This window comes from Purpureocillium lilacinum (genome assembly GCF_023168085.1).
Source record: "Purpureocillium lilacinum CBS 284.36 DNA, scaffold_2, whole genome shotgun sequence".
Taxonomy (NCBI): Eukaryota; Fungi; Ascomycota; class Sordariomycetes; order Hypocreales; family Ophiocordycipitaceae; genus Purpureocillium; species Purpureocillium lilacinum.
Window position 1 is genome coordinate 5755092 of NW_027072112.1, and position 25955 is coordinate 5781046.

The 25955-nt window shown below is 59.0% G+C and overlaps 11 protein-coding genes across 11 annotated transcripts; 8 read left to right on the forward strand and 3 right to left on the reverse strand.

Annotated features, from left to right (window-relative positions):
- Nucleotides 1-938: 938 nt before the first annotated feature.
- On the forward strand, nucleotides 939-2834 carry PLICBS_003524 (uncharacterized protein; the record flags this gene model as incomplete). The annotated part of the gene is made up of 4 exons (XM_018323272.2): nucleotides 939-1473; nucleotides 1542-1595; nucleotides 1649-1922; nucleotides 1982-2834. 4 exons carry the CDS (start codon nucleotides 939-941, stop codon nucleotides 2832-2834), a joined length of 1716 nt encoding a protein of 571 aa, XP_018178502.2.
- Nucleotides 2835-3529: 695 nt separating this feature from the next.
- PLICBS_003525 (uncharacterized protein) lies at nucleotides 3530-4333 on the forward strand (the record flags this gene model as incomplete). The annotated part of the gene is made up of 1 exon (XM_018323273.2): nucleotides 3530-4333. The coding sequence occupies one exon, from the start codon at nucleotides 3530-3532 to the stop codon at nucleotides 4331-4333; it is 804 nt and encodes a 267-aa protein (XP_018178503.2).
- A 1993-nt stretch (nucleotides 4334-6326) lies between these two features.
- On the forward strand, nucleotides 6327-8520 carry PLICBS_003526 (uncharacterized protein; the record flags this gene model as incomplete). The annotated part of the gene is made up of 2 exons (XM_018323274.2): nucleotides 6327-6376; nucleotides 6429-8520. The coding sequence occupies 2 exons, from the start codon at nucleotides 6327-6329 to the stop codon at nucleotides 8518-8520; spliced, it is 2142 nt and encodes a 713-aa protein (XP_018178504.2).
- A 602-nt stretch (nucleotides 8521-9122) lies between these two features.
- Nucleotides 9123-10367, forward strand: PLICBS_003527 (uncharacterized protein; the record flags this gene model as incomplete). The annotated part of the gene is made up of 1 exon (XM_018323275.2): nucleotides 9123-10367. One exon carries the CDS (start codon nucleotides 9123-9125, stop codon nucleotides 10365-10367), a length of 1245 nt encoding a protein of 414 aa, XP_018178505.2.
- Nucleotides 10368-11592: 1225 nt separating this feature from the next.
- PLICBS_003528 (uncharacterized protein) lies at nucleotides 11593-13018 on the forward strand (the record flags this gene model as incomplete). The annotated part of the gene is made up of 4 exons (XM_065600238.1): nucleotides 11593-11779; nucleotides 11828-12212; nucleotides 12392-12566; nucleotides 12620-13018. 4 exons carry the CDS (start codon nucleotides 11593-11595, stop codon nucleotides 13016-13018), a joined length of 1146 nt encoding a protein of 381 aa, XP_065456310.1.
- A 1586-nt stretch (nucleotides 13019-14604) lies between these two features.
- PLICBS_003529 (aromatic/aminoadipate aminotransferase 1) lies at nucleotides 14605-15831 on the reverse strand (the record flags this gene model as incomplete). The annotated part of the gene is made up of 1 exon (XM_018323276.2): nucleotides 14605-15831. One exon carries the CDS (start codon nucleotides 15829-15831, stop codon nucleotides 14605-14607), a length of 1227 nt encoding a protein of 408 aa, XP_018178506.2.
- Nucleotides 15832-16464: 633 nt separating this feature from the next.
- On the forward strand, nucleotides 16465-18195 carry PLICBS_003530 (uncharacterized protein; the record flags this gene model as incomplete). Its single annotated transcript, XM_018323277.2, has 1 exon — nucleotides 16465-18195. One exon carries the CDS (start codon nucleotides 16465-16467, stop codon nucleotides 18193-18195), a length of 1731 nt encoding a protein of 576 aa, XP_018178507.2.
- Nucleotides 18196-18646: 451 nt separating this feature from the next.
- Nucleotides 18647-19878, reverse strand: PLICBS_003531 (uncharacterized protein; the record flags this gene model as incomplete). Its single annotated transcript, XM_018323278.2, has 3 exons — nucleotides 18647-19065; nucleotides 19121-19421; nucleotides 19483-19878. 3 exons carry the CDS (start codon nucleotides 19876-19878, stop codon nucleotides 18647-18649), a joined length of 1116 nt encoding a protein of 371 aa, XP_018178508.2.
- Nucleotides 19879-20382: 504 nt separating this feature from the next.
- Nucleotides 20383-21257, forward strand: PLICBS_003532 (uncharacterized protein; the record flags this gene model as incomplete). Its single annotated transcript, XM_018323279.2, has 2 exons — nucleotides 20383-20469; nucleotides 20529-21257. 2 exons carry the CDS (start codon nucleotides 20383-20385, stop codon nucleotides 21255-21257), a joined length of 816 nt encoding a protein of 271 aa, XP_018178509.2.
- A 53-nt stretch (nucleotides 21258-21310) lies between these two features.
- Nucleotides 21311-22042, reverse strand: PLICBS_003533 (uncharacterized protein; the record flags this gene model as incomplete). Its single annotated transcript, XM_018323280.2, has 3 exons — nucleotides 21311-21848; nucleotides 21902-21936; nucleotides 22001-22042. 3 exons carry the CDS (start codon nucleotides 22040-22042, stop codon nucleotides 21311-21313), a joined length of 615 nt encoding a protein of 204 aa, XP_018178510.2.
- Nucleotides 22043-23500: 1458 nt separating this feature from the next.
- On the forward strand, nucleotides 23501-25955 carry PLICBS_003534 (uncharacterized protein; the record flags this gene model as incomplete). Its single annotated transcript, XM_018323281.2, has 2 exons — nucleotides 23501-23883; nucleotides 23933-25955. The coding sequence occupies 2 exons, from the start codon at nucleotides 23501-23503 to the stop codon at nucleotides 25953-25955; spliced, it is 2406 nt and encodes an 801-aa protein (XP_018178511.2).

Sequence of the window (25955 nt, forward strand, 5' to 3'; positions counted from 1 at the left end):
CTAACTGGTAGACCTTGGCATGTCGTTCAACTACGCTTGTTTGCAGCATTGCGACTGGCAACTCAAGTCTCTCCATCTCAGTTGGCGCCATTTCCACAACGACAGGATGGCCGGATCTGCTCCTCCGTCTCACACGCGCGGGCCATCCACCTCAATTCGTCTACCATCATTAACGACCTCGCAAATCCCGCCACTCGAGCAATAATCGCTGCTTAGCTATGAGGTCACAGCAGCGTTGTCAAACCAGGTCAACATCACCCGGCCGCGCGGTGAGACAACACCACAGTAACCACACGCAGCCGGCTTAAACCCACATCTAGCATGACAATGACGTCGAGCGCGATTCCTTCGCGCGCAGCTCCCTCTGTATATAAAAATAAGCTTAAGGGAAGAGCCAGTAAGCTACGCCGCGTCCCAACAAGCGCTGCGTATTGCCAGACTGGGAAATCTCACGCCCGCTGCGGATGTGGCGTCTGCATCGCCACTACGACGCCGATCGGCAGTGTCAGCCCGTGCCGCCCGGTCGCCCAACCGAGTTCCAAGCGCTCAACGCTTGGTGAATCGGGATCAGCGTTGCGCTCTGGTACTGAAATGGATTTCTCCCGCGCGTTGAGCCCGGTACTGGGATGGAAACGGCAGACGGGACAGGGGCCCTGGGGAGCACAGCCGCCAGCCACTGCCATCATCGCGCCCGCTGTCACTGTCCAAACTGGTGGCAGATGCGCCGCTGGGCAGATCTGGGGAAGCTGTTTGTCTGGGGAAGCTGTTTGTCGTTGGACATGATGACGATGTTGAATGCGCGGTCAAAAAAACATAGCCGCGATGGAGAGGTATATAGAAGCAGACATGTCTTTGACATCTGAACATATGCTCAAGCCATTGCCAACGCCCAACTTACACGGGACGCAGCAACTCCGCGAGACGTCACAACACCCACCATGGCCCTCCGCAAGACGGCCCTCCTCCTCTCCTCCCTCGCCGCCCTCCACCCCTCGTCTAGCCAACCCATCGACGAGTGCCCCATCTTCGGCGCCTCCTTCCCCGCGGCCTTCAACATCTCCGCCACCAAGGCCTTTTCCTCCGCGCGCACCGCCTTCCCCGCCGCCATCGAGGAGCAGTTCTCCTCGGGCTTGCTCAACCGCACGCACACCGTCTTCGCCATCGACGTCTTCTCCACCGCGACAAATGAGTCCGTGTATAGCTACTTCCACGTCGGGGACGCGCTCAAGGGGGCCGTCGTGGGCGGGAAGCTCAATGACACGACCGTTTCGAGGGTGGGCAGCGTGACGAAGCTGTTCACGGCGTATGCGATTCTTGCGACGGCGGGGATTGGCGTGATGGATCATCCCGTTACGAGGTATCTGCCTGAGCTGGGGGGGAATGGTGCGCAGAGCGATCCGCTGGAGAGGCTACGCTGGGAGGATGTCACCGTCGGCGCGCTCATGTCCCAGCAGGGCGGCTCGGGCGGCGTGCGTACGTCTCGACTCCTTTGATCCTGATTAACCGCCGCACCTCTCTGACATATACCTCTCTACGTACAGCTGGCGAAGTGATTCAGAACTGCACCGGAACGCCGGGCGAGTGCTCTATCCCTGGTACGTCGACCGCGCGCGCGCATCGTCGTTCTGCGATTCTGACATGAAGACAGACTTTCTCAAGTTGATGCGCAACGAGAAGCGTCCCACGATGCCCCCGTTCCCACGGCCTCTCTATTCAGACGGCGGCTGGGCCATCCTCGGACGCGTCCTCGAGCGCCTGACGAACCTGCCGCTCAACGATGCCTTGCAGAAGGCGCTGTCCAAGCCTCTCGACCTCAACTACACGGCATACATGAAGCCGCCCAGGAACGATACCAATGCGATTGTCCTCCCGGGATCTCTTGACGAATCTTCTTGGGGCTACGACAACCAGGTCATTTCATCGTAAGCCAGAAGAGTCCCCCGCTTGTTTCTAAGAAAAGTCAGACTGACGGACATGGCAGCTCCGGTGGCCTCTACACGAGCGTCGCCGACCTCCGCACCGTGGGCCTCTCGATCCTCAACTCGGAGCTCCTAGCGCCCTCCACGACACGTCGCTGGATGCACCCGCTCGGCAGCACCACTTCGCTGACCTTCAGCGTCGGCGCTCCCTGGGAGATTCACCGTCTGGCCGTGCCCGTCACGCCCAAGTCTAACCGCACTCGCATCATGGACCTCTACACCAAGCTGGGCGCCAACGCCGGGTACAGCTCGTGCATCGCGCTTTCGCCAGACCATGGCCTCGGCTTCAGCCTCATGTCCGTCGGCGCCACCGCCGGCACCGACCGCATCACCCTGCGCGACCTCATCGGCGACGTTTTCCTCCCCGCCGCGGAGCACGCCGGCGCCGAAAACGCAGCCGCCAACTTTGCCGGCACGTTTGTGAACGAGAAGACGCCCGGGACCAATGTGACTCTCACCGTGGACAAGGGCCGGCCGGGTCTCGGGCTAGCCAAGTTCTTCATTGACGGCATGGACGTGCGCGGAAACGTAACGACGTCCCCACCGCCGCCGGGCTCCAAGTTTGCGGTCCGCATCTATGGCGCGGGCAGCTCCTCGCCGGATAACCTGCCCTCGGCGCTGTATCGGACCCGCGGGACGGTTCGGTACAGCTTCCGCGCGGTGGTGGAGAAACTGCCGTTTAAGAAGCACACAGCGGCGCGGGGCGGAAAGAGCCTCTTCATGAATGAGTGCCTGTCGTGGTTTTCGGTTGGCTTCACGGAGAACATTGACGAGTTTGTGCTCGAGGTGGTGGATGGAAAGCTTCGCAGCGTCGAGCATCCGCTGACGAAGACGGTGATGAAGAGGGTGAAGTAGAGAACGCGAGGCTGCCTGTGCCGAAATGTACTACTAGATTTAGACTGCGTTAATGCATTTGCAATTGAATGTGCCGTCCTGGTCACCCTGGACTATGGAATGCGTGAGCCCTGAGTGTAGGACACGACGGGATTCAGACTAGGGCAGTGTTTTAAGACGCATCCAAGCATCTTCAAATGGCGTCGTGTCAATCTGCTGGCGTGCCCGATTTGCGATTCTCGCCGTAGGGCGATGCGATCCCACAGACTCCAAGTCCCATCGTCACGTTTGCTCGAAGCAATGCCGTTCCCTGCCCAAGCAGGCTAGCAGAGCTGAACGAGGCGCAATTGCTCGAGTAAGCAGCACCAGCTGTGGCGGCGCAATCGCGCTTTGTGATTGCTCAAAGGGGCATCAACGTTCCGTCTGAGCCCAATGCTTGTCACGCATCTAGTCGGTAGGGGAATAAGACGTGCGCGCCATTGGGAGTAGCTCGCCCGCAGGCCACAGTCCACTTGGCCGCAGCCGGGCAAGGCTGAATGTCGTGCAGTCTCAGACACCCAGCGATTTGTGCTGCTACGTATGAGATAAAGGGCATGAAATCCCACTGTCTTACGCATAGACGCAACCTTGTCTCAAGTGCCGCGTGGCTCTGGCACAGCGTTCCGATATCCGGTAGCCGCTCTCGCATCGGTAGTTGCCCACTCACAGCCGACACAATGGGCTTCAAGGACATCTTTAAATCCAAGGACAAGCAAAAGTCGTCCTCAGACGCGGGCTCCTCCAAGGAGAACCCCTTTGCGCAGCCGACTCTGGCGCCGGGCGCCTTTGGCCAGTTCCCGCAGACCTTCGGCTTTTACTTCCTGGGGCGCGCGCCGGACAAGAAGACAGACGCGTTCCTCTTCGCCGAGGGCGGAGGGCAGCAGGGCCCGCTGCGTCCACTCAATGCCATCACCGTACACAAGGGCATGGTCAAGGTGCAGGACGTGCTGCATGCCGGGCCGACGCGCGACACGCAGCCGATCGGACTCGCTGGCACCGAAAAGTTATTTCGCTCCGCGTCTGTGATCGCGCTGCCATCGCATGCAGGGGCCGCCGGAGGCAATCAGATCGTGCATCTCGTTGACAACGGGGGCATAAAGTTCGAGAGGTGGGCCTTCAGCGTGCCAGTTGCCGGTGCAGCGGAGGCGGAGCAGTTCGAATGGCGCAGTGACAACCTGGTGCGTCCAGAGAAGGACAGGCCGTTCGAGCGTCGCCTGGTTCGCGTGAGCACCAGCGCCGAGGGCCGTGAGGATGTGGTGATGCGGTGGGCGGATGACCCAGCGCCGGAGCAGGAGAGCAGGCTGGGCACAGTACACTTTGAAGGGGCGGGTGCGACCGGCCAGCTGGGCCAGTACTGGGCGCTGGCGGCAGTCGTGGCGCTGCTGCGGATTGCGCAGGTCAAGTCGGAGGCGCAAGTCGCGGCCGATGGCATGTTGCAGGCGGCAGGCAAGTTGGCTGGGCTTGGACTTGGCTTTGCGTGAAGCGGGCGGCACGGGATGGGAGAGGGATCTGTATATGTCTTGGCTACTGCGCTGGAACGAATGATCGGAAGCAAGATCTTGAGGCTGCACCGCGAACTGATATCTTCGGTGGAAAGGGCCGTTGCCACGTCCATGCCGTGGTAGGGCGCCTGCTGTCAGTTTCCCTGATGAAGATGGCTGTCTTGGACTGTTGATTGAGCCTGTATGCCGTCGAAAGAGCCCATGGGCAGCTGGCAGCGGGCGGCTCACCAGCAGACCAGCGACACCTGACTTCCCTCCATGGATCTGCAGGGCCGCGCAGTGACTGACCCACGGGCGCCGTCTCAGGTGACTATCAAATGCAGTCCATGTTGAGACGGAGGCATGGGCGCTTGAAGCCAGAGGGCAGAGCTGAAGTTGTCACATAGGATCCAGCCCTGGCTGTCCGCGTGCACGCACGAGTCCAACAGCAAACGGCGGTGCGAGAACCGGTCAGGTATGCTTCAGGTGAGCGAGGCGTCGAATCAATCAACGTCATTCGGGTGGCGTCGCGGTTGGACGCCCGGGCCTGGGGCGACGCGACGGGAAGCCCCCCATTTGGATTCATGGGGCTGCAGGTGGGAAATTATCGTTCACGACGACATGATTCGGCGCGCGCGACGTCTCGAGATCGAGCGATTCGCGTGCCGGGCGATGGTTGTAACTCTGCTCCCGCGTTTCTCGCTTCCTCCCACGATGTTGTCGCCGTACGCGCCGGCCGACACGACGGGTCGCCGATGCGCTCAAACAATCACAGCCTCCCGACCCTTGAAGTCTGGGGCCGCGAGGTCCGTGCAGATCCTCATGGCCGCTGTTGTTCCTCATCTCCCTAGCGTCGTGTCGGCGAACGGCTGCCCAAAGTGGTTGCACACGGCAGGCCCCCCTGTCGCGGTGCCTGACGGTTCCTGGCTAGTCCTGCAGGCGTTGGGAATGGTCACAATGGACCCCTCCAAATTGGTCGCGGTGACACCGGTATTGGATTCGTTGTGGCCGTTTGCGAAAAGGGGCGGGTACAGGGGTAGCGCTGGCAGGTTTCCAGGGGTCCATGGTTCCGTGAGGTGAGAGCGAGGGCTGCGGTGCGGGGGGAACGACGGCTGGGTATGGGATGGCGTTTGCGTGTGAGGGCGTCGCGGCCAGGCCGCCCACCCACCACGATGGTGATGGATGTTTCCCGCGCCGTCCTTGCTGGATGGATCGGGTTAATGATGAGATGGCTTGTTAACCGCCGAGCTCGCCGCTGGATGAGGGGAGTTGTTAGTGCCCGACTAGAGCGCCTACCTAGGTAAGGTACAGTACGAGGTAGCCATTAGCATGAGCTGAGCTGATGGAGCACCTTCCTCGACGGCGGGCAGCTTGGCAGGTGCACCATTTGCACGATTCGCTGAGTTATCCGCTCCTTCCTGCCACGCCGCTCGTATCGTCGCCCCTCTCTACTCCGTCGACTCTCCTCTTTTCCCTTCCCGTGCGCTACACAACTGTTTCTTTTTCCTTGTCCTGTTTGCTCTGTTTGACGTGTGTTTGCGGCCGAGTCGCCCACTACTTTCGTTCCTTCCAACGCCCATCGTTCCCTAAGATACCATCACGGACTTCACAGTACCAAGCACGGACTACCCCAGGCGCAACTCAGCCCCTTGCACCCAGCGACAAACCGAACCAGCATCCACGACGCTCCTTGTCCGAAACGAAACGCGAACGCGCGCCAGAAACTTCAAACATTTGATTGCGGTCGCGACTGCTCGCCAGCAGCTGCATTGGCATGATCACGGCCTCTTGAGCGGCTGTCTTCCACCGCGACTCGACGTCGCATCAGCGACACACACCGAGTCGCCGCGATCACAAGTTCTTCAGCCATTGGCCGCGCTCGCAGCATCAGCAGGCGACCAGCCGCTCACCGCGAGCCTGCCTTGATCGATCGAGGCCCCGGCAGCGACCGACGTGATTCAGTCGCAGTAATTATAATTGTCTAGCCACCACCATGGTCTCCTTCTTTGGCATCAAGCTTGGTGGGGACAAGAAAAAAGCCCAGTGCGCATGCCCTCGCCGCGAAAATGCGAATACCCAGCTGACTCTCGCACAGAAAGAACCAGGGCAAACAACCGCCGCAGCAATGGAATCGAATTGACCAGAACACTCTGGGTCAGGGGCAGTATTTCGGCCAGAGCCAGGCTCCTGGCCGGCCCCAGTTCCCGAATGCCTCTAGTCGACCAGGAACGTCTCAAAATGCAGCTCCGCCGCCGTCCAACTGGCGCGCCGTCTTCAACAATCCCGGCATGGCCTCATCCATGACGGACCTGAATCCTCCCTCTATGGGCGCGCTGCGACATAATGCGTCCGAATCGAACTTGAGGACCAACTTTGCCAACGGCAGCACCACAAGCCTAGCACTGCCTGCATCGTTGGGTGGAACCGGCGCGAGGCCCGGCACGCCGAGCCGCCCAACGACGACCAAAGCCGAATGGGTGAACCCTCTGCATGTCCACTTCTGCAAGAGCAATTCCGCTTCCCGCCCCGGGACGCCGACTGTTGCCACGCCTAAGAGCCCCCTCGGCCAGTTCGAATTCGACTTGAAACCTGCGCCTGCCCCTACCAAGGCCCCAACCCGGACCCCAGCCGATGCCCCGGCCGAAGCGCAAGCTGAGGCCCCCGTCGAACCCGCGCCGAGATCAAAACAGAATGAGCGCCAGCCTGTGGCGGAGCGACATGGATATCCGTCACCTCCAGGATCGGACAGGAGCTCTGATGGAGCGTTTCCCCCCCTTAACCCTTCCCTGGCGTCGGCAGCACCCGACTTGCAGCCGTCGACAGACAACCGACGCAACGCCCCCAGCGCCTTGAGCAAAGTCGACCGGGCGGCCGCCTCGCTTCCCAGCCCTACACCCTCGTCTCCGCTCACAGGCAGCGAGGACAAGCCGGATACACCAGTCATCCGCAACGTACCCGCAAGGCGCGATACGCTCGCTTTTCACCAGCCTCGCCGGCTGAGCGTCAAGATGGAGTTTGACGACGAGAGACAGAAAGAGGCGCGCAAAACACAGCACATCGAGGGCTTCCGCGGCAATTTTGCCGATTTTAACTTTGGCGCAACGGCGAAGTCTCCGAGCTTTGACATGCCTGCGGTCAACAGCGTGGACACCAGCTCGGGTGAGAGGCCTAGTGTGTCAACGGAAAGCGCACAGGCGCGGGAAAGGGTGCAATCCCCCAGCATTGCCGGGTCGTTTTCTCAACGGTCAGTACGGTCGCCAGAAAGCCCGATGAGCCGGCCATCGGTTTCGACCTCGGTGTCAGCCATGTCGTCGTACAACGAACGCCCCGAGTCCCCTGTCATAAAGCTACCGACAGGAGCGCCGCGTGAAAATTCGCGGCGAACAGGGCCTCCACCGGCGGCTGTCGGTGCTCGTCGAGGCAATGCGAATCCCTTTGGACGGACGAGCCCCCCTCGAGGGTTCAACACGCGCTTCGATTCGGCCAAGCAGACTCGCGCGCCGCCGCCCCGACCCCTGTTTCCGACGCCCAACCTGGCATCGCATGAGGGCGCCTCGCCGAGTCCGCGCAGTCCGTACGGGCCCCCTCCGAACCAGAACAACTACATTCGAGACGATATTGAGCCGCCTCGCCGGCCGCGATCTCGGCCACCGTCAAGCCCCTTTTCGCGGCCTCCGATGGCCGGAGACTTTCCCAAGTCTAAGGGCCTCCCACGCGGGCGCCAGCCGGAGAAACCTCGCTGCTCGACCGAGGACAATAACGATGACGACGACGGAAGCGTTTACGACGACCCGGCCTGGCCCGAATTTGACCGCGCGGAGCCTCGCTACTCGGCAATGCCGGCGCCGCTCGCGACGCCGCGGAGCGATCCCAACCGCTCGCCAGCACTGCCGCCACGATTGCCCAGTCCGACATTCCCGTCTCTGGCAAAGTCCATCTCGACATCCAGCGAGGATCTCGCCAAGAGCTTTGAGCTTCACTTCGACGCGCCGCTCAGCTCAGGGCTCATCCCTTCGCTGGAACAGAGGCCGGGCCCGAGCTCGGGTGAAGTCAGTCCAAAGCGAGTTGAGGCAAAAAAGGCGCCGCCAAGGCCGGCCGTCATGACGCTCCCGCCCTCATCATCGAGCAAGGACGTCAGCGTTATGAAGTCGCCCGTTGAACCCCGCTTCCAAGGCGGCTTCATCTAATTCACGTACAACGGCAGGGTTTCCGGATTGACTAGAGAAGGAAGGGATGGACGGATTTTATGACGTGATTTGATTCTGAGCTTGATGCTAGATGCCTGTCCTTTTCTGGAAAGTTCGGCCCGGCGCTGATAGTCTCGCGCCGCCGGTTACTGTGTCATATTTGGTGCGAGTTGTATATATCCACGCATTGAGGCACTCGCAATGTGCCGATGCGAGACAGCGATTGTACATCGTTCTCCTTCCTAGCTATAGCGTCAGAAGGCGATAGTTGTATCGATCGACTTCAAGACTAATTACGCGCCTTCAAGATCCTAAACGTCATGCAGATTGAGCCTCAATTTGTCACGCTCCGAAGAGCTCGTTAGCTCGTGCAATGTCGACTAGACAAAGGATTGAATCCTGGACTAACGCTGGATGACTGTGACGTCAGCAGCATCGGCCTGAGTCACCGCTGGATCCTCGATGGCCATCTTGACCGAAGTGTGTTGACGGCGTGAGGGGTAACTGATAGCTCCCAAATTTATATAGCGGACTTCATGTCGTGAAGCGAGAATGGCTGTTCGGCGATAACCCAACTCATACTTGAATTATCTTCAACACCAATGTCAGCCTCGCACGCCAGCACCGGATCCCCAAGGGGCCGCCTCCGCGACGTGGTAGCCAATGTCCACCTCGGAACGTGGGCCCCCGGCCCCAAGAACGGCATCACAGACGTGCCCGGCGTGCTCGCCCACACCATCACCATCCGCGAAGCCAACGGGTCCGTCAACACGGGCGTGACGGCCATCGTGCCGCGCGCCGACTGGTTCCACAAGGCGTGCCACGCAGGCGTCTTCCGCTTCAACGGCTCGGGCGAGATGACGGGCACGCACTGGATCGAGGAGACGGGCCTGCTGCACTCGCCCATCCTCATCACCAACAGCTTCGCCGTGGGGCCGTGCTACACGGGCGTCTACAAGTACGCCATTGAGCGCTACGGGCAGGACGAGGATACTGGCGTGGATTGGTTCCTGTTGCCTGTCGTGGCGGAGACGTTTGACGGGCATTTGAATGACCTGCGGCGGTTTGCGGTCACGCCGGAGCATGTCGTTGAGGCGTTGAGCAAGGCGTCGGATGAGCCGCTGCCGGAGGGTAATGTCGGCGGCGGGACGGGCATGATGTGCCAGGGGTTCAAGGGCGGGACGGGGACGAGCAGCCGCGTCGTGCCGGCCGAAGAAGACGCCGCCGACGGCACCAACGATGGCGAGAAGGCGTACACGGTCGCCGCAGTCGTGCAGGCCAACTACGGACGGATGCAGCACCTACGCATCTCCGGCGTGCCCGTCGGCCGGATCCTCGCCGCCGAAGCAACCCGCGACGCCGCCTCCGCCACCCAAAAAGCCGAGTACGACGCGGCCAAAGACACCAAAGACGGCTCCATCATCGTGATCCTCGCGACCGACGCACCACTGCACCCCGTCCAGCTGCAGCGCCTGGCGAAGCGCGCGACAGTCGGGCTGGCGCGCGTGGGCGGCTACGGGCACAACCCCTCTGGTGACATCTTCCTGGCGTTTTCAACGGGCAACGAGGTGCCGGTGCAGACGGTGACGGGGCAGCGGCGCAGCGTGGACCCTTTCAAGGCGCGGGCGCTGGACGCGCGGTTCGTCGACGACCAGAGTATCAACGGGCTGCTGGAGGCGGCGGCGGATGCGACCGAGGAGGCGATTTACAATGCGCTGTGCGGAGCGGAGACGATGACGGGGAATAGGGGCAGGAGAGTGGAGGCGTTGCCGCTGGGGAGGGTCAGGGAGATAATGGGGCGGTATCACGATGTTGAGTGGGCGTGCCTGGCGGGGGATGGGGAGTAGTTAGTGATGCTGCATAGGAAGGGATCCGCTCGACGAACAAGCCAGATCGAATGGCCCAAGGGTCTTTGAGACTTCTTTGAGTCTGTTTGACAAAGTTGTTCCACACTCTGTTCCACTCCTGCTGTGCCTGTACCTGGATGAACCCGTCTTAGACCGATGATGGTTCATGCACCTGCCCGAACCCCGCGTCTCGGCGCCCCCACATGGCCAAGCACCCAGACGCCGAGCGACCGGCCGACAGGCGGAGGTCGGAGAGAGATCGGCGAGAAGTGGGTCGTCGTCACTCCGATGCACAGCGACACTCTCCGACGCCGAGCACGGTCTCTCCTGCAACACACCGAGCCGTACTCCGACCGCCACAACAACGGTGCTTTCAAGGGCTGTCTTGAGGCACTCCGGCATCGACGGTCATGACGTCTCGGCAGCCTGCGTGCGAGCCATGTAGACGGTCAAAGCTTGCGTGCGATCATGCCCGCCCGTCGTGCTCCCGCTGCAGGCGGCAGAAGAAGGGCAATGCATGCGTATACAGGGCTTCTCCCTTTCGGCGGAGGCAACAGTCGGATCTATCTCCAGGCCGACCGCATGTTTCGCGGTAAGAACCTCCTCGTCAATTGGCCGATAGATCCCTGGCTGATGTCCCAGTCGTCTTGTCAACGAACCGTCCACCTCGCCTCAGGGGCCTTCATCAGAGGAGTCTGCACCGCCGTCAGTCACCCAAAATGGGCGCTCCTATCCGAACCCGGGGTTTCTCGGACAGTCAAGTCACGTTTCCATCTTCAATCAGATTTTCTCGGACCAAGATGGCGAGTCTTCAAACACACAGAAGGACGGCCGTGTCGTGTCGACGCCTTCGCCCCCGTCCATGTCGCTGGACGAACATCCCCTAGCGAGACAAGGCGCGGAGGTACTCAGGCAGCTACTCGAAAAGTATGAGCTGCGAGCGATGGAATCACTGGTCTCGTTCTGGACAGCAAGAGGCGTCAATCTTGCTCTCGCGGAGCCGCTCGTGGAGCTCTGCTCATCTCACTCCAATTACACTGCGCTGTCAACCTTTCAGGGGCATGACTGGCATCTCGCGCTCGCATTGCGACTCCTCGAAAATACCTGCCGCCCGTTAGAGAGCGACGAAAATTCTACCCTCGCCAGTTTCTCGTCTCAGTTCTTGGGAACACGGACGCGATGGGAAACGCTGGGCATTTTTCTCTCCGCCGTACTGCGCGCCACCATGGACATCCCGTATTTCCCATTGCTCTACACAACCGACAGCGCCAAGCGCGACTTTCGCAACATTCTCATGAGGCAAATCACTTGCGCGCTTGACATCTGTCTGTCGCTTGACTGCCTCAACGACATACAACTCATTTTCCAGTACGAGAACTTCATCATACACTCTTTTATGAACGGCGACCAGAGTAGGTGTCAGCCCTATTGGTGCGTGGGGAATTCAGCTGACAATCCAGGTTACTATTTGTGGCGCAAGCTGGGCGATGTCATCTCCACGACCTTTGCCCTTGGGTACCATGAGAACGTGGAGAGCAGGCCTCAAACACCACCGTTCCTTGTCGAACTTCGAAAGACGGCGTTTGCTCGCATATATTCTGCCGATAAGAATATCTCGCTGTTTCTTGGCCGGCCTCTGCGCATGAGTAAACGGTTCTGCCACTTCCAGATCCCAGACACAGTATCGTCTCTCTCAAATGGGACGAGTATCCACGAATGGAGTCAAGAGTCGAAGATGAACTATAGGGCAGAGACTCGCTGGTCTGCTTTGTGTGCCTCCATAAAGGAAGAGATTATGGAATTGTTGTTCGATCGCAATCGCACGGACAGTCTGGAAAGGGTCAAGTAAGTCTCCCCCATGTATTGGTCTCGCACTTGCGTAATACCACGGTCCTAACACACTTTGCCAGCGCCCTCCATATAGTTGCAGACACACAGTGGGCTGCCCTCCCAGTATCGTTTCGCTCATGGGATACCGCAAAGCACCGGACTGAAAGCCCATTTGAGCGTGACTTCATGATAAGCGTTCGGCTCAACCACCTCCACATCTGTTTCTTACTTCGCCGCCTCTTGCTGACGCGCGTGACGGAGCCCGACATCCCCACACTGGAGGTGGCGCAGGAAATGCTGAGGCTGGTCGTAGAGGCCATTCTCTTGCGCGATGAACTGGTCAACTCCGGGACGACTCTCGGTTGGAAGGTGAGCACCTCCCGCTTCGATATCCCTGTGCATTTAAGCTGACGAGCCCGAAGATTGCGCACTATGGACTACCTGCTGCCGGTATAATACTCGTCGCGACGCTGGCACAGCCAGCCGTGCCGGGCTGCTTCCAGGAATCATACTCGCGAATCGTGCAGGACCTGAGCGTTCTGGCTGCCGAGCTTGAGCGGGGCACCATCGTCAAGCCCAAAGATCCCAACTACGCACTGCTGTCAAAGGCCACACAAGCCATCCATAAGTTTCTGGGCTTCATACACGGAAGCGATGGGCGGAGAGAGCAAAATGCACCGCCTCAGACGCCGGGACCATTTGAGGACGCTTCGTGGTTTCCGCAGCTGGGACAGGACTTATGGGACTCTGAGATTGGGTTCTGGCAGGAACTCGCCGAGCATCCCTCGCTATTCAACCAGTATCTCGCCTCACCGCAATGAGCCGGTCAAGGCCCCCGGCTGGGGTGCGACCGTATTGGGCGACTCGTTTGAGGCGCATAGTTGAGAGTAATGACCTAAGAGAACAGAGCCATATTCTTTTAGCGAAGAGCTGCTTGGACAACAGCCATCTCGATCTTGGCCACCGCGGATGAGGAGCCTTGACAGCCTGGCAACAGGAGAAATGCCCTGAGGTGGGAGCAGCGGCAGAAATTATAGAAACAGCAGTAGCAGTGGTGGCTGAGCAAAGGAAATGTGTCTAAATGGCCCTCGTCTTTATGTTGTTCAATACGAGCGTTGCGAATGCCCACATGACCTCAGTGACACGTTCGAGACTGAGGAAGGGCATTTGGTCAAGATCAGACTGTCAATACTCATCGACGTCGAGTCCTTCGTACTAGATCTCTTATCAAGATCCCTTGAGCCCATAGATGAGGTCGGCTTACGCCGTTCAATCGCAATAGGCGCGGTCCATGGTCTGGTTGGAGCGACAAGTGTTGACAAACTTCCCGGTGCACTTATATTTCGACACCACGGCGTTAGCATAGACCCAAAGAAAAAGACCTAGTTTCTCTCTAGTTGGGAAGAAGGGGACATACCCGCGTGTGCCTTTCACACCGCTTGTCGAGCGTATTCTTGAATATCCTCCACGAATACTTCCTTCCGACCGAGACTTTCTGAACAAAGTCAATGGTGACTCTGCATATTTGTGTTTCTGGATTGCAAAGCTTCGGGGTAGTTAGCATAGATGTGCGTGAAGGAAAAGCCCTCGACTAGACGCCAGGCGTGATCTTTGCTCACTCACCCCGCATCCCATTGTAATAGGCGGCGGTGCCGGCACATGGTCGAGATCCATGGGATCCATCTTGCGCGCGAGATTTGAGGGATGTGTACAGGTGGGGTGAGAGTTGGTGTCTGTTTGGAAAGCTCTGGGAAACGAACAAGCCGCTCTATACAATCGATGAATAAATGCAGGACGCCCGTGCTCGATTATATACTTGCCGAGGATAGGGTTAGAATAGGAGGTCCATGGCTCTCAACAAACTTATGCGTCAATGCTCTTCAAGCTAGTATCGTGCTGGGAGAGTAGTTCTCAGAGCCACAAAAAATGCTAAATGATCGCGTGGTCAGGGTTTCAGACTGTCAACCGAAACGTGAAACAATAGGCGGCACGGTTCGCATACTTGGATTTGTCAAAAGACTCATTATATTAGTCAATGGAAGCTGTTCTAGCCCCTCTGCGGCTTAAATGGAAAACACCGTCATCTGTGATGTATGCTTATGGTCTGGCAGAAAAGTCGCCTGGTGCACACGCAGAGCATCAAATCAGGCGAAGCAGTGGTCGCAAAACGTGGACGATGTCAATACAACATACTGGGTGAACCAGAGGAAGTCTGGAAACTACATAATAGGTGTGCGAGAGGATAAGCGTTGCGGCATTCGAGCTCTCGGCAAAGCAGTCTTTTTATGTTACCGAAGCAACGCAACACGAGAAGCTAACGATATACGTAGCACTGGGACTGGTCCGAGGTTGACACAGCTTCCTTAACATTGATCAATGCTAGTTGCTTATCGGCGAATGATCAAGTCTAGTTACTCGAAAACTCTGATTTGACTGCCTCTGCAAATGTGCGAATCGCATGTGCTAGCTCCCCCTTTGCAGCCGCCGCAAAGGTGAGGCGGAAAGACACATGCCTGTCTTGAGGCTTGCCCACCGAGAACCAGCTACCCTTACTCACCAAGACCCCATTGGCCATCGATTTCTGGTAAATTCTGTCCTCTGCATCCTGACATAGCTTCAGGGGCCGCGATGCCGTCTCCGCGCAATGTAGCTGCGGGTGCTTCGCAAGATCGATGACAACCCACAGGAACATGCCTGAATCGGGCCACCCCCAGCTGCACACATCCATGGGAAGAAACCTCTCAAGCGCTCTGAGCATGGTGTCGCGCCTCTGGCGATATTTCTGTGACAGGGCTGCCAGCCACCTGATGAACCCGTCATGGCCCCAGGACTGGTCCAGCAGCTTGTACATCATGACCTGTGATGGTCCGCTCGGTGACAGAACGCTGATCTCAGAGTACGCGATGAACTTGTCCACGACTTGCGAGGAGCCTGTGACCCAGCCGCAACGAAGGCCCGGGGCAAGGATCTTGGACGCCGTGTCCATGCGAAGCACTCGGCCGCTCACATCTAGCGAGAGATAGGATGGCGGCAGTTGAGCCATGTACTCATCCAGCTCAGACAATCCCCGTGACTTCGATCCAGAGCCGTCATTCCCCATTTGAAGAAAGTAATATGGGTCGTCCTCGATGATGTATAGATTGTGCTTTACGGCAATGTCGTAGATTTGCCGCCGTCGAGCTGCACTTTGCGTTGTACCTGTTGGGTTTTGGCCGGTAGGGATGGTGTAGAGCACAAAGGGCTTTGGCCCTGCAGTACAGTCCCAACTTTCCAGCTTCTGTTCGAGATCGCTCGGAACGAGACCCAAGCTGTCCATTTCTATTCCCAACGCGTGCAGCCCCTGACCTCGCATCGCGGCAAGTGTACCAGGATACGTGAACTGCTCCACGAGCACGACATCGCCACGGTTGCAGAACATGCGAAAGGCAATCTCTAGCGCCGAGGTGGTACCACAGGTCAGGCAGCTTTCCCAGTCGTCGTACTGCGGTTTGTGTATCATCTCCACGTGCTCGGTGATGAAACGCAATAACTGCGGAGACCCCGCCGAGTAGCCGTAGTTCATGGCGACTGAAAAGTCGTAGCTGTCTTCGCCTTTGGTGCAGGACATGAGCGGGAGAGATGATTGGCTGGCCATCCCTTCGAGAGGCGTATCGAGGGTTTCCATATGCATCGACATCCACGGATAGTACTCTGGCGTCGGACGGGCAGTTCCCAGGCTGATTAACTTGGTCTGTTTGCTCCTGGAGGCGGATTTCAATGGTGATGATTCGTGGGTGGCGCTTTCAAGACTGAAGCGGTGATCCCATCTCCGCGCCTTGTTCTTGGACCCAGATTGCTTGGCCTTGAAGAAGGTCGATGATGTGTAGGGCGCTACTTCTGTAGGTAGTGGTTCGGCGCAAGCTCGCCTCTCCCGAAAGCGGGCAATATGTTGAGAAAATGTCATGGTGGGGGACAATGAACAGCCAAACGCTAACGTGAACGTCAATGATCGTAATACAACCTTACAGAATGGCAAATTCAGAGCCGCTTTATATGAGCATGTCTGCGGTAGTCTAGTCGGAGTAACTTGTTGTGGCCGGGTATCCTCGGAGTGGGGAGAAGCGTAGAATCGGAGTGTCGGAGTGATCCCCCACACTAACACTAACACCAGCCAGGGAGGGGACCGGACACGAGAGGGCGTATTAAACGATCAGGGTTGCCAACATCGTGACTTCCTCTTTGCTTCCCCTCTTTTCCTAAACTCGTCCTCTTGCTCGTTTATATCACTATGGCGTCGACAGTCAAGCTGGCCGACTACCTATTCGGCCGCCTCCGCCAACTCGGCGTCGGCGCCATCCACGGCGTCCCCGGCGACTACAACCTCACCCTGCTAGACCACGTCGAGCCATCCGGCCTGCAATGGGTTGGCAACGCCAACGAGCTCAACGCCGCCTACGCCGCGGACGGCTACGCCAGGATTAAAAGCCTGGGAGCTCTCGTCACCACCTTCGGAGTCGGCGAGCTGTCGGCCATAAACGCCATTGCGGGGGCGTACACGGAGAGGGCTGCCGTGGTGCACATTGTCGGCACGCCGCCTCGGTCGTCGCAGGATTCGCGGCTCCTGATTCACCATACGTTCAATGATGGGGAGTATAGGCGCTTCGCGCAGATGCACGCGCAGGTTACGGTGGCGCAGACTCGTCTCTGGGATCCGAGGACAGGTCCGCAGCAGATTGACGATGTGCTGCGGCAGTGTCTGCGGCATAGTCGCCCTGTGTACATTGAGATACCCGTCGACTTGGTCTCGGCATTGGTGCCAGGCGAGGCGCTGCAGGTGCCTATTCAAGTTGAATACCCAGCGGCCGACCTGGTCCCGGAACTGGAAGCTATTCTCCACGACATCATCAAGAGAATCCGGACGGCCAAGCAGCCAGTCATCCTCGTGGACGGAGAGATTCGTCCAATGGGGATTATAGGCGAGGTGCAGCAAGTTGTCGACATTACTGCCTGGCCGACCTGGACGAGCGCATTCGGCAAAGGCCTGTTGAACGAGACGGTTCCCAACTTTCACGGAGTCTACCAGGGCAGCTACGACACGCCGGCCGTGCACGCCTTTGTGCAGCAGGCCGACTTGGTCCTATTCTTCGGCCCTCACTTGAGCTCCACAAACACCTACGCCTTCTCTAGCATCCCGCCCGCAGAAGCTACGATTTCCTTCACCGACACCGAGGTCAAGATTGGCGCAAAGACATCTCGAGACGTCCCGGCCAAGGTCATCACCTCGCTGCTCGTTGAGAGACTGGACCCTTCGCTTTTGAAGCGCTACGACCCGTACCCCGCGTTGCCTCGCGATTACAAGCTCTCCTTCTCGGATGTTGATGGCGGCAAGCAACTCGCCCAGAACAAGCTCTGGCGCGTGCTGGCCAACTTTCTCCGTCCAGGGGACATTATCCTCGGTGAGACCGGCACGGCAGGCTACGGCGTCCGAGAGATGCCACTGCCACGACACGCCCGCCTCTTCACCCCCGTCACATGGCTCTCCATCGGGTACATGCTCCCCGGCGCCCAGGGCGCCGCCCTCGCGCAGAGAGAACTCGTCGAGTCGTCGCAGTACTTCGAGTTACAAAACGCTCGTACGGTCCTCTTCATCGGAGACGGGAGCTTCCAGATGACGGCGCAGGAACTCGCAACCATAATCCGGCTGAACCTCAACGTCGTCATCTTCCTCATCAACAACGACGGCTACACCATCGAGCGGTGCATCCACGGGCGGCAGCAGGGGTACAACGACGTCTCGCCGTGGTGGTACCTGCTGGCCCCGAGTTTCTTTGGGGCAAAGGAGGGCACGTATACGGGCCGTGCCAGCACGTGGGCCGAGCTTAGCAAGATTCTTGATGATAAGAAGGTCGCTGATGGTGAGGGGCTGAAGATGATTGAGCTTGTCGTCGGGCGCGAGGATGCGCCGCAGGGGCCACTGCTGCAGATGCTTGGCAAGCAAAAGGCCCGGAGTGAATCTTAGACTACGATATATGAATAGAGAGACCGAAGAACCGGGGCTGCAGCGTAACAGACGCGCAGGCAGTGGGTTGCACAGGAACACACCATGTAGCATCTTTACTGACTGATGGGCAGTCCCAGATGATTTATTGCATAAAGGATACTGATCTCGTGTAACTCATTATAAATACCTCAACGCTTCTCAGTAACTCTGGACGCAACACCCCTCTCTTGTGAACTCAGTGCTCCAGGCGGCAACACAGCCCTATATCTCAAGTCAGCAAGGTACATGCACCCGGCTGCTTCCACTTACCGTCAGGTCGTACGTGCGTCTATGCTCTCTATCAGGGTGAAGATCCGTGCTAAAGTGTCTCCATTCCGACAGGCAAACGCACCAGTGTGAGGAGGGCCGCTTCGTGTTGATCGTTAAAAAGACATGAGATGGATATGCAGGCGTATGTGCGGTATCCCGATCAGACAGCCCAATACACATCAATCTTGACGGCCTCGACATTGTTCACCCACGCACCAAACCTCGCCATGCCCCAGACCGTCACCACGTCGCCGAGTCTGAGGTCGCGCACGAATTCGCCGTTGCCGGTCCCCCGGCCGCGACCTTGCTCCTCCAAGGCCTTGCCGGCGTCCGAGTCGGGCTTGACGTCGTCGAGGTACGACCAAGTGACAACATGGTCGACAAAGTCGCGCGAGGCGGTGCGGTTCTTCTGGATGAGGAACTGGTCCTGGTGCAGCAGCGGGTGGTCGTACTTGTAGTCCTCTTCGTCGGGCTCGCGCTTGATGGTCGGCTTTATCGTTCGCAGGCCGCATACCGGGAGTGGTAGCGCCGTCGACTTGGGCGATTCGTGGCGGACGTCGTATGTGCAATTGGAGTCGCCTGTCGGGTCAACTTGTCAGCATACGCAGGTGGTCCGTCGATGATGCAGACTCACAGTCTTGCTCTGCGTCAAAGCGCTCCAGTCCAACCTCATACCACGTCCACGAGGCGCTGTACGTGCCCTTTGCGTCTGGCTGGCTGACCCAACCCTGGTCTTTGCCGCGGATGGAAAAGACAATCTTACGACAAGGGCTTACCAGCCGAGGGGTAGGATAGTCGGCCAGCTTCGCAAAGTATCCCGGCTCACGTTCCTTGGCGAGCGGTCGCGGCTTCGACTCGTTGGTATCGTATGCGAGCTCCTCGGCGAGGTTCTTGTCTCCAGCGATGCCTGTGAGACCCAAGGGAAACGAGCGGAGCTGTTACATCATACGTCAGTCCAGCACTCCCGTGTTCGAACATCAGCGCTGCGGCGCTCACCAGAAACTTGGTCTCGACTTGGCTGGAGCCGCTGATGCGGAGGTAGTCCTGGTGCTCGGTCGTAAAGTTGATGGCGTTGGTCGAGTGCGCCCAGTACTCGGCGAAGTCGAAGATGGCGTCGACGATGTCGGGTGGCAAGCGCTTGCTGCGGGCGAGCATGATGCGGGTGACGGCGATGTCGATGGGCGTGGGGTTGTACCGGTCGTTGTTGGCGGGCGTCTTGTTGGCAGGCGAGGCGGGCAGGTCGTCCGCGCGGCGCTCGTTGTCGTTATTGTCGTCGCCTTCATCGTCGGGTCGGGGCAGCTCCATGCGCTGCAGCCTGCGGATGAGCAAGCTCGGGACGAAGTGCGCCATGACGAAGGAGACGAGGAGGGCGAAGAGGAACTCGTGGAGCATGGATCCCTCGATGCGGGTGTTGGCGAGGAGGACGATGACTGTGAGGTTCTGCGGATTAGGTCGATGGGATGTTACATGAAGAAGAGAAAGAGAAATGCGCTCAGGCCGTGACGCGCGTTGGCATGACGAGGTGTCTCGAATAGGAAGCCCAGACCATCGCCAGGTGAAGCACCACGCCAGACCCTGTTGACGTCAGTGGGGTTGCGTTGCCCCTCGCACTTGAGATGGCTGCACTGGGAGTTGAGTGCCAGTGGCGGTGGCTTGCCGTGCTGCACTGCTGCGTGCTCACTGCTGGGGTGGAGCATCATCTCCGCAGTCTCGCCTCCCAAGGCAGCGCTCCATCCGTCTGATCGCTGCAACTACACGCGACGCGCCACAGATGATCTGGACATGATTGCCATCGCCAGAACCACCCGGTGCCTGAGCAGACAGACATTCACCACGGCACATCCCGCCATCACACACTTGAAACGAACAGTTCACAGAGCAGCGCGCTCCCACACAATGAGCGAATCAATACCCGATAGTCTCACCCTCAACCTTCCAGAGGGCCTCGGCAGGGATGAGCTCAAGTCCTTCAAGCCCTTCCAGGTGCGCAAACCAATTCCATAATGTTACAACCTGCGAGACCCTCGCTGATACTGCATCAGAGCTGGATAAGCACGCTCAACAACTCCCTCTCCCTGCAATCTCAAACCACCCATCCCTTCCACTCAGACCCGTACGCGCTACGCTCCGTGACCGTGCAGTCGTTCGACCGCTTCGGCGGCTCCCGCCTGGGCTTCGTCAAGCTCTCGGCTACCGTCTCCAACTCCGCCTCGGAGGCTCTGCCTGCGGCGGCCCTCCTGCGTGGCCCCAGTGTCGCCATGCTCGTGATGCTGATCCCGGACGACCTCCCCGCGTCCTCAGACGAGCGCTACGCCGTCTTGACGGTGCAGCCGCGCGTCCCAGCAGGGAGCCTGGGCTTTGTTGAGCTGCCGGCGGGCATGGTCGATGACGCGGGAAGCTTCAAGGGAGCAGCTGCCAAGGAGATGGAGGAGGAACTCGGCATCACGATCCAGGAGGATGAGCTGGTGTGCCTGAGCGAGCTCGCGGCGCCGTCAGAAACCGAGGGGATCAACGAAGGACTGCCGCAGGCGATGTATCCCAGCGCAGGGGGCTGCGACGAGCACATCACCATCTACAGCTACGAGCGTCGGATACCGCGCGATCAGCTCCGTGAATGGAGTGGACGTCTGACGGGGCTGCGAGATCACGGAGAGAAGATTACCCTCAAGGTCGTGCCGATGAAGGATCTCTGGCGAGAAGGGGCGCGAGATGCAAAGGCACTCGCAGCAGTTGCCTTGTGGGAAGGATTGCGGCGGGAGGGCAAAGTCTAGCCGTCTATGTTCTATCATCAACATGTACCCAGCATCATGCTCCGTTGCACATATCAGAGCTTTAATCTCTGGGCCATGAGAATGCCCTCGGCAAAGGTTCCGACTCGTGCGTCGATGGCGTATCCCTCGGCTTCGAGTCGCTTGCACTCGTCCCAAAGCGTGGCTAGCGGCACCGTGAACACCTCGATGAACTCGTTCTCCTCAAGCTCGGGCATAAGGTCCTGGTTCTCAGGAAGGGACATGTCGATGGTGACGTGGACCATGCGCAGGTTGGTGTTGCAAAAGCCCGGGTCATTGAACATGACGGGCGAGGACTCGGACACGACGCCGACGTAGCCCGTTTCTTCACGAAGCTCGCGGACTGCGGCCTGCTCGGGAGTCTCTCCGGCATCGATGAGACCCGCGGGCACCTCAATGGTGACCTTGTCGATGGGCGGGCGATATTGCTTCTGCAAGACAATCTCTGGGCCAGAGGGCTTGTCGAGCACGGCGACGATGCCCACGCCGTCAATGTCCGAGCCGGCGGGGCGGGAGAGGCGTTCGGACGACTCCCACGTGCGGGTCTGGCCCTTGGGGTCTTGGTAGGTGATCCTGAGGACGGGGGTCAGTGACGCGTTCCCGGGTGAAGCGGAGGCAGGGCGCACTTGGTGAGCTTGACCCATCGGGCCTCCTCGTCGGGCTGACAGTGACAATCGTTAGCGCGCGGGCTCTCTCGTGTGCGACGGGAATGCGAGGTGGCGCACCAGCGGCCCTTGCGACAGGACTTTGGCTTCCGTGAGCGACATGGTGTGAGTGATGTGTCACGGGCGTACAGTCGAGGGGGCGGGGGGAGCTGCTCAAGTGAAGCTATCGAGCTTGAGCTCCTCAATCTCAGTCTGACGGGAACCTTGGGAAGGATATGGTGGGGTGGCGGGGTCGTGAGGTCGCTCCTTCCAATCGACCCTGCTCCGATAGTGGACAGTGAGCAGCGAGTGGATCAGTGGACACCGACTGATACGGAAGGCCCCTGTACGGCTAGGCCAGGGGAGAACTTAGGGCTGTCAAAGGAGCTCAAGCTCGGGGCAGGCAGCACGACCAAGCTCCTCCGTCAACAGCTTTGGATGCGGCGAGCCAGCCATCAGCACCGACCAGGAAGCTATTCGGCCGCTTCTTCCGAACAGACAGCCACCGGCTCGCCTCTCAATGCTCGTCAGGGGCGGGCGACGATCTTTTTATTATGGATCCTAATCCTCGGCTGGTCAAAGGACCTTTGGCTTGCCCACCAACACTGACACCATCGTCTGCATGCTCAAAGGTCAGACGACAGACTGCTGCAGCAAACTGTTGATGGCGCATCCAAATCAGGATTGCATGACTGGGTACTTTGCAGATGCAACGTCTTGATAGTCCTCGGCTGTCGCGTCCGGTGAAACACGTCGAGATCGATTCCATTGCAGGCGTCCAGGGAACCAGTAATTCCAGACCACACAATCAGAGCATGCCTTCGGCTCAATGCCCAAAGCGACGGGTATCTTTGGCCTGGAAACACAGCTACAATGCCGACAGTCGGCCTCGCGCGCAGGGTGTCGAAGCAATTCTGCCGCGCCTATCATCGGCAACGCCTTTGGGGATGGACGTCGAGGCTAGTCGCTTTGGTCGAAATCAAGGGACTTTTGGTCTCCAACGCGTCATGCCCGGCCGGCATGGGGCTCGCAATAATAAGCCGGCATACAATATACGACCTCCGGTCCGGCGGTGCTGGAGCTTGGTGCTATCCCGAGCCAAGCAAGCCACGGTCCGTCGGCAGACGTACCCCGACGCCATGGCTTTATCCCCAGAGTTGGCCGACGCCACCGACTTCAACGACATGCCACCTCGCACCAACACTGCGTAACATTGCACCCGCGCGGGCGCGCGCATGGGCCGTGATCTCGCCCGGGTGAATATGGGAATGCGGGGTCGCGAGATAGCCGTCGCCTGCATCCCAGCGTTCATCGGTCGCACTACGATAGTGTAACGCGGGGATACTTGGCCATGTGGACCGCGAGCCTACTGCTGAGCCGCGAGGGACCGCTCGTGGGGGTCGCCAGTGCAACCACGGTCGTCGTGTAAGCGCGCCATCCCGTCGTGGCAACCAGGTCGTCCTGCTTTAAGCGGGCGATCCCCAGGGGCTCTCCGCATCGGCGAGCAGCAACTGCGTTTGCGTCTGCATCTGCGTCTGCGTGAGTGCGTGGCAAACACTTGTCTCACGGCACGCATTCATGATGAAGAACCCCTTCAAGACAGGCTCGGAGCCCATCTCGGAGCCCATCTCGGCCGAGTACAGCGACGAGAAGTCGCCGTCTCCGGATGTCGAGCGAATCGAGGCCGCACGCGCCGACCTGGAGCGAATTCGCAAGGCACACCAGTGGGATCCGAACCTGCCCAAGGACAAGCTCGACGCCGTCAACGCAGCCATCCAGCATGGCGACCCCAAGGAGCTGCTTCAGGCCGACGAGCTCTTCACCGAAGACTCACCCTATGAAGAGGTCCGAGCCGCCGTGCGCAATACGGACGGCGAGGAGGTGGCCAACACGTTGAGAGCCTGGATTCTCGGCATGTTTTTTGTCACCATAGGTAGCGGGCTCAACATGTTTCTCAGCATGAGGTATGATGATCAACACTCTCGATGTGCACATATACTAACCCTGGTGCAGGAGCCCAGCCATCAACTTTCCCGCCATTGTCGTCCAGCTGCTCGTCTATCCCATCGGATGCGCGTGGGCAAAAGTGCTCCCGACCAGAGTCTTCAACACCTTTGGTCTCCGCTGGACGCTGAACCCGGGCCCCTTTACCATCAAAGAACACGTCGTCGTCACGCTCATGGCCAACGTGTGCATTGGCTACGCCTACAGCACTGACGCCCTGCTCGCCCTGCAGGGCAAGCCGTTCTACAACATCAACCTCGGCTGGGGCTTTTCTCTCCTCTTCACCCTAAGCTCGCAGCTCATCGGCATCTCCCTCGCCGGCATCTTCCGCCGCTTCCTGGTCTGGCCCGCCGCCATGATGTGGCCCAACCAGTTCGCCAACACGTCTCTGTTTTATGCGCTGCACGACAAGAGCAAGAGCGACGGCGTCCACTCCAACGGCTGGCGCATCAGCCGCTACCGCTGGTTTGGTCTCGTCGCCATGGCCATGTTCTGCTACTACTGGATTCCCGGCGTCTTGTTTCAGGGGCTGTCTGTTTTTGCCTTCATTACCTGGATCAAACCCAACAACGTCGTGGTAAACCAGTTGTTTGGTGGCGTGACTGGCCTGTCGCTCATTCCCATCACGTTCGACTGGACGTATGTGACGGCCTATCTGGGCGACCCTCTGCTCGCCCCGACACACTCGCACGTCAATACCTTGATTGGTCTTTTTCTGTTCGTCATCATCACGACAATTGGCATCACGTACAGCGGCGCCTTGTTCGCCGACTACCTGCCCCTGGTCACGGCTCAGACGTATGACAACACGCAAAACTACTACAACGTCAGCCGTATCCTCGGTCCCGGCTACACCTTTGACGAGGCCAAGTACAAGTCGTACTCGCCACTGTTCCTGGCTCCTACGTTTGCTCTCAACTACGGCCTTTCGTTTGCCGCGCTCACGTCTGCCATTGTCCACGTCGGGCTGTATCATGGCAAAGAGGTCTGGTACCGTTTCCGGGCTGCCCACAACCAAGAGCCCGATGTGCACATGAAGCTGATGAAGAAGTACGCACATGCCCCGGACTGGTGGTACGCCGTTCTCTTCCTCGTCTCCATCGCGCTCGGCCTCGCCACCGCGGAAGGCTTCGAGTCGCAACTCCCGTGGTGGGCCTTTTTCGTGTCCATCATCATCGCCTGCGTTTTTGTTGTACCGACTACGATGATTCTCGCCGTGTCGAATATCTTGCTGAGTCTGAACGTCATATCGCCCTTTCTCGCCGGCTTCATCATCCCCGGCCGACCGATTGGCGTCATGATGTTCAAGGTGTTTAGCACCATCACGCTGGGCCAGGCGCAGACCTACAGCGGCAACCTGAAGCTTGCACACTACATGAAGGTGCCGCCGCGCGTCACTTTCATCTGTCAGGTCGTGGCTACGATCTGGGCCGTGTTCGTCCAGATTGCCGTCATGAACTGGACCCTAGGCAACATCGACGGAGTGTGCGACAACAAGCAGGTCAGCCATTTTACCTGCCCGAACGGCCGCGCCTTCTTCTCATCGAGCATCGTCTGGGGTGTCATCGGCCCGCGGCGCATGTTTGGCGTGGGTAGCATGTACGCTCACTTCAACTGGTTCTGGCTCGTCGGGGCATCCATGCCGGTGATTCTGTACGTGCTCACGAAGCGCCTCAAGATCAGCTTCTTTGGGCACTTCCAGGCACCCATCATGCTCGGCGCCATGGCGTGGCTGCCGCCAGCAACGCCCCTCAGCTTCTCGTCCTGGGCTATCTTTGGGCTCATCTTCAACCGCTGGATCCGGCGCAAGTGGCACGGCTGGTGGTCGACGTACAACTACGTGACGGCCGCGGCGCTGGACGCCGGGCTGGTGCTCAGCACAATCATCATCTTCTTCGCCATCACGTTCCCGGGAGTCAAGGCGCCGCAGTGGTGGGGAAACGTGACGGTCTTTGAGACCCTGGATGCATCGTATGCTGCAGTGCTCAAGACAGTGCCGGAGAATGGGACTTTTGGGCCCGCGACCTGGTGA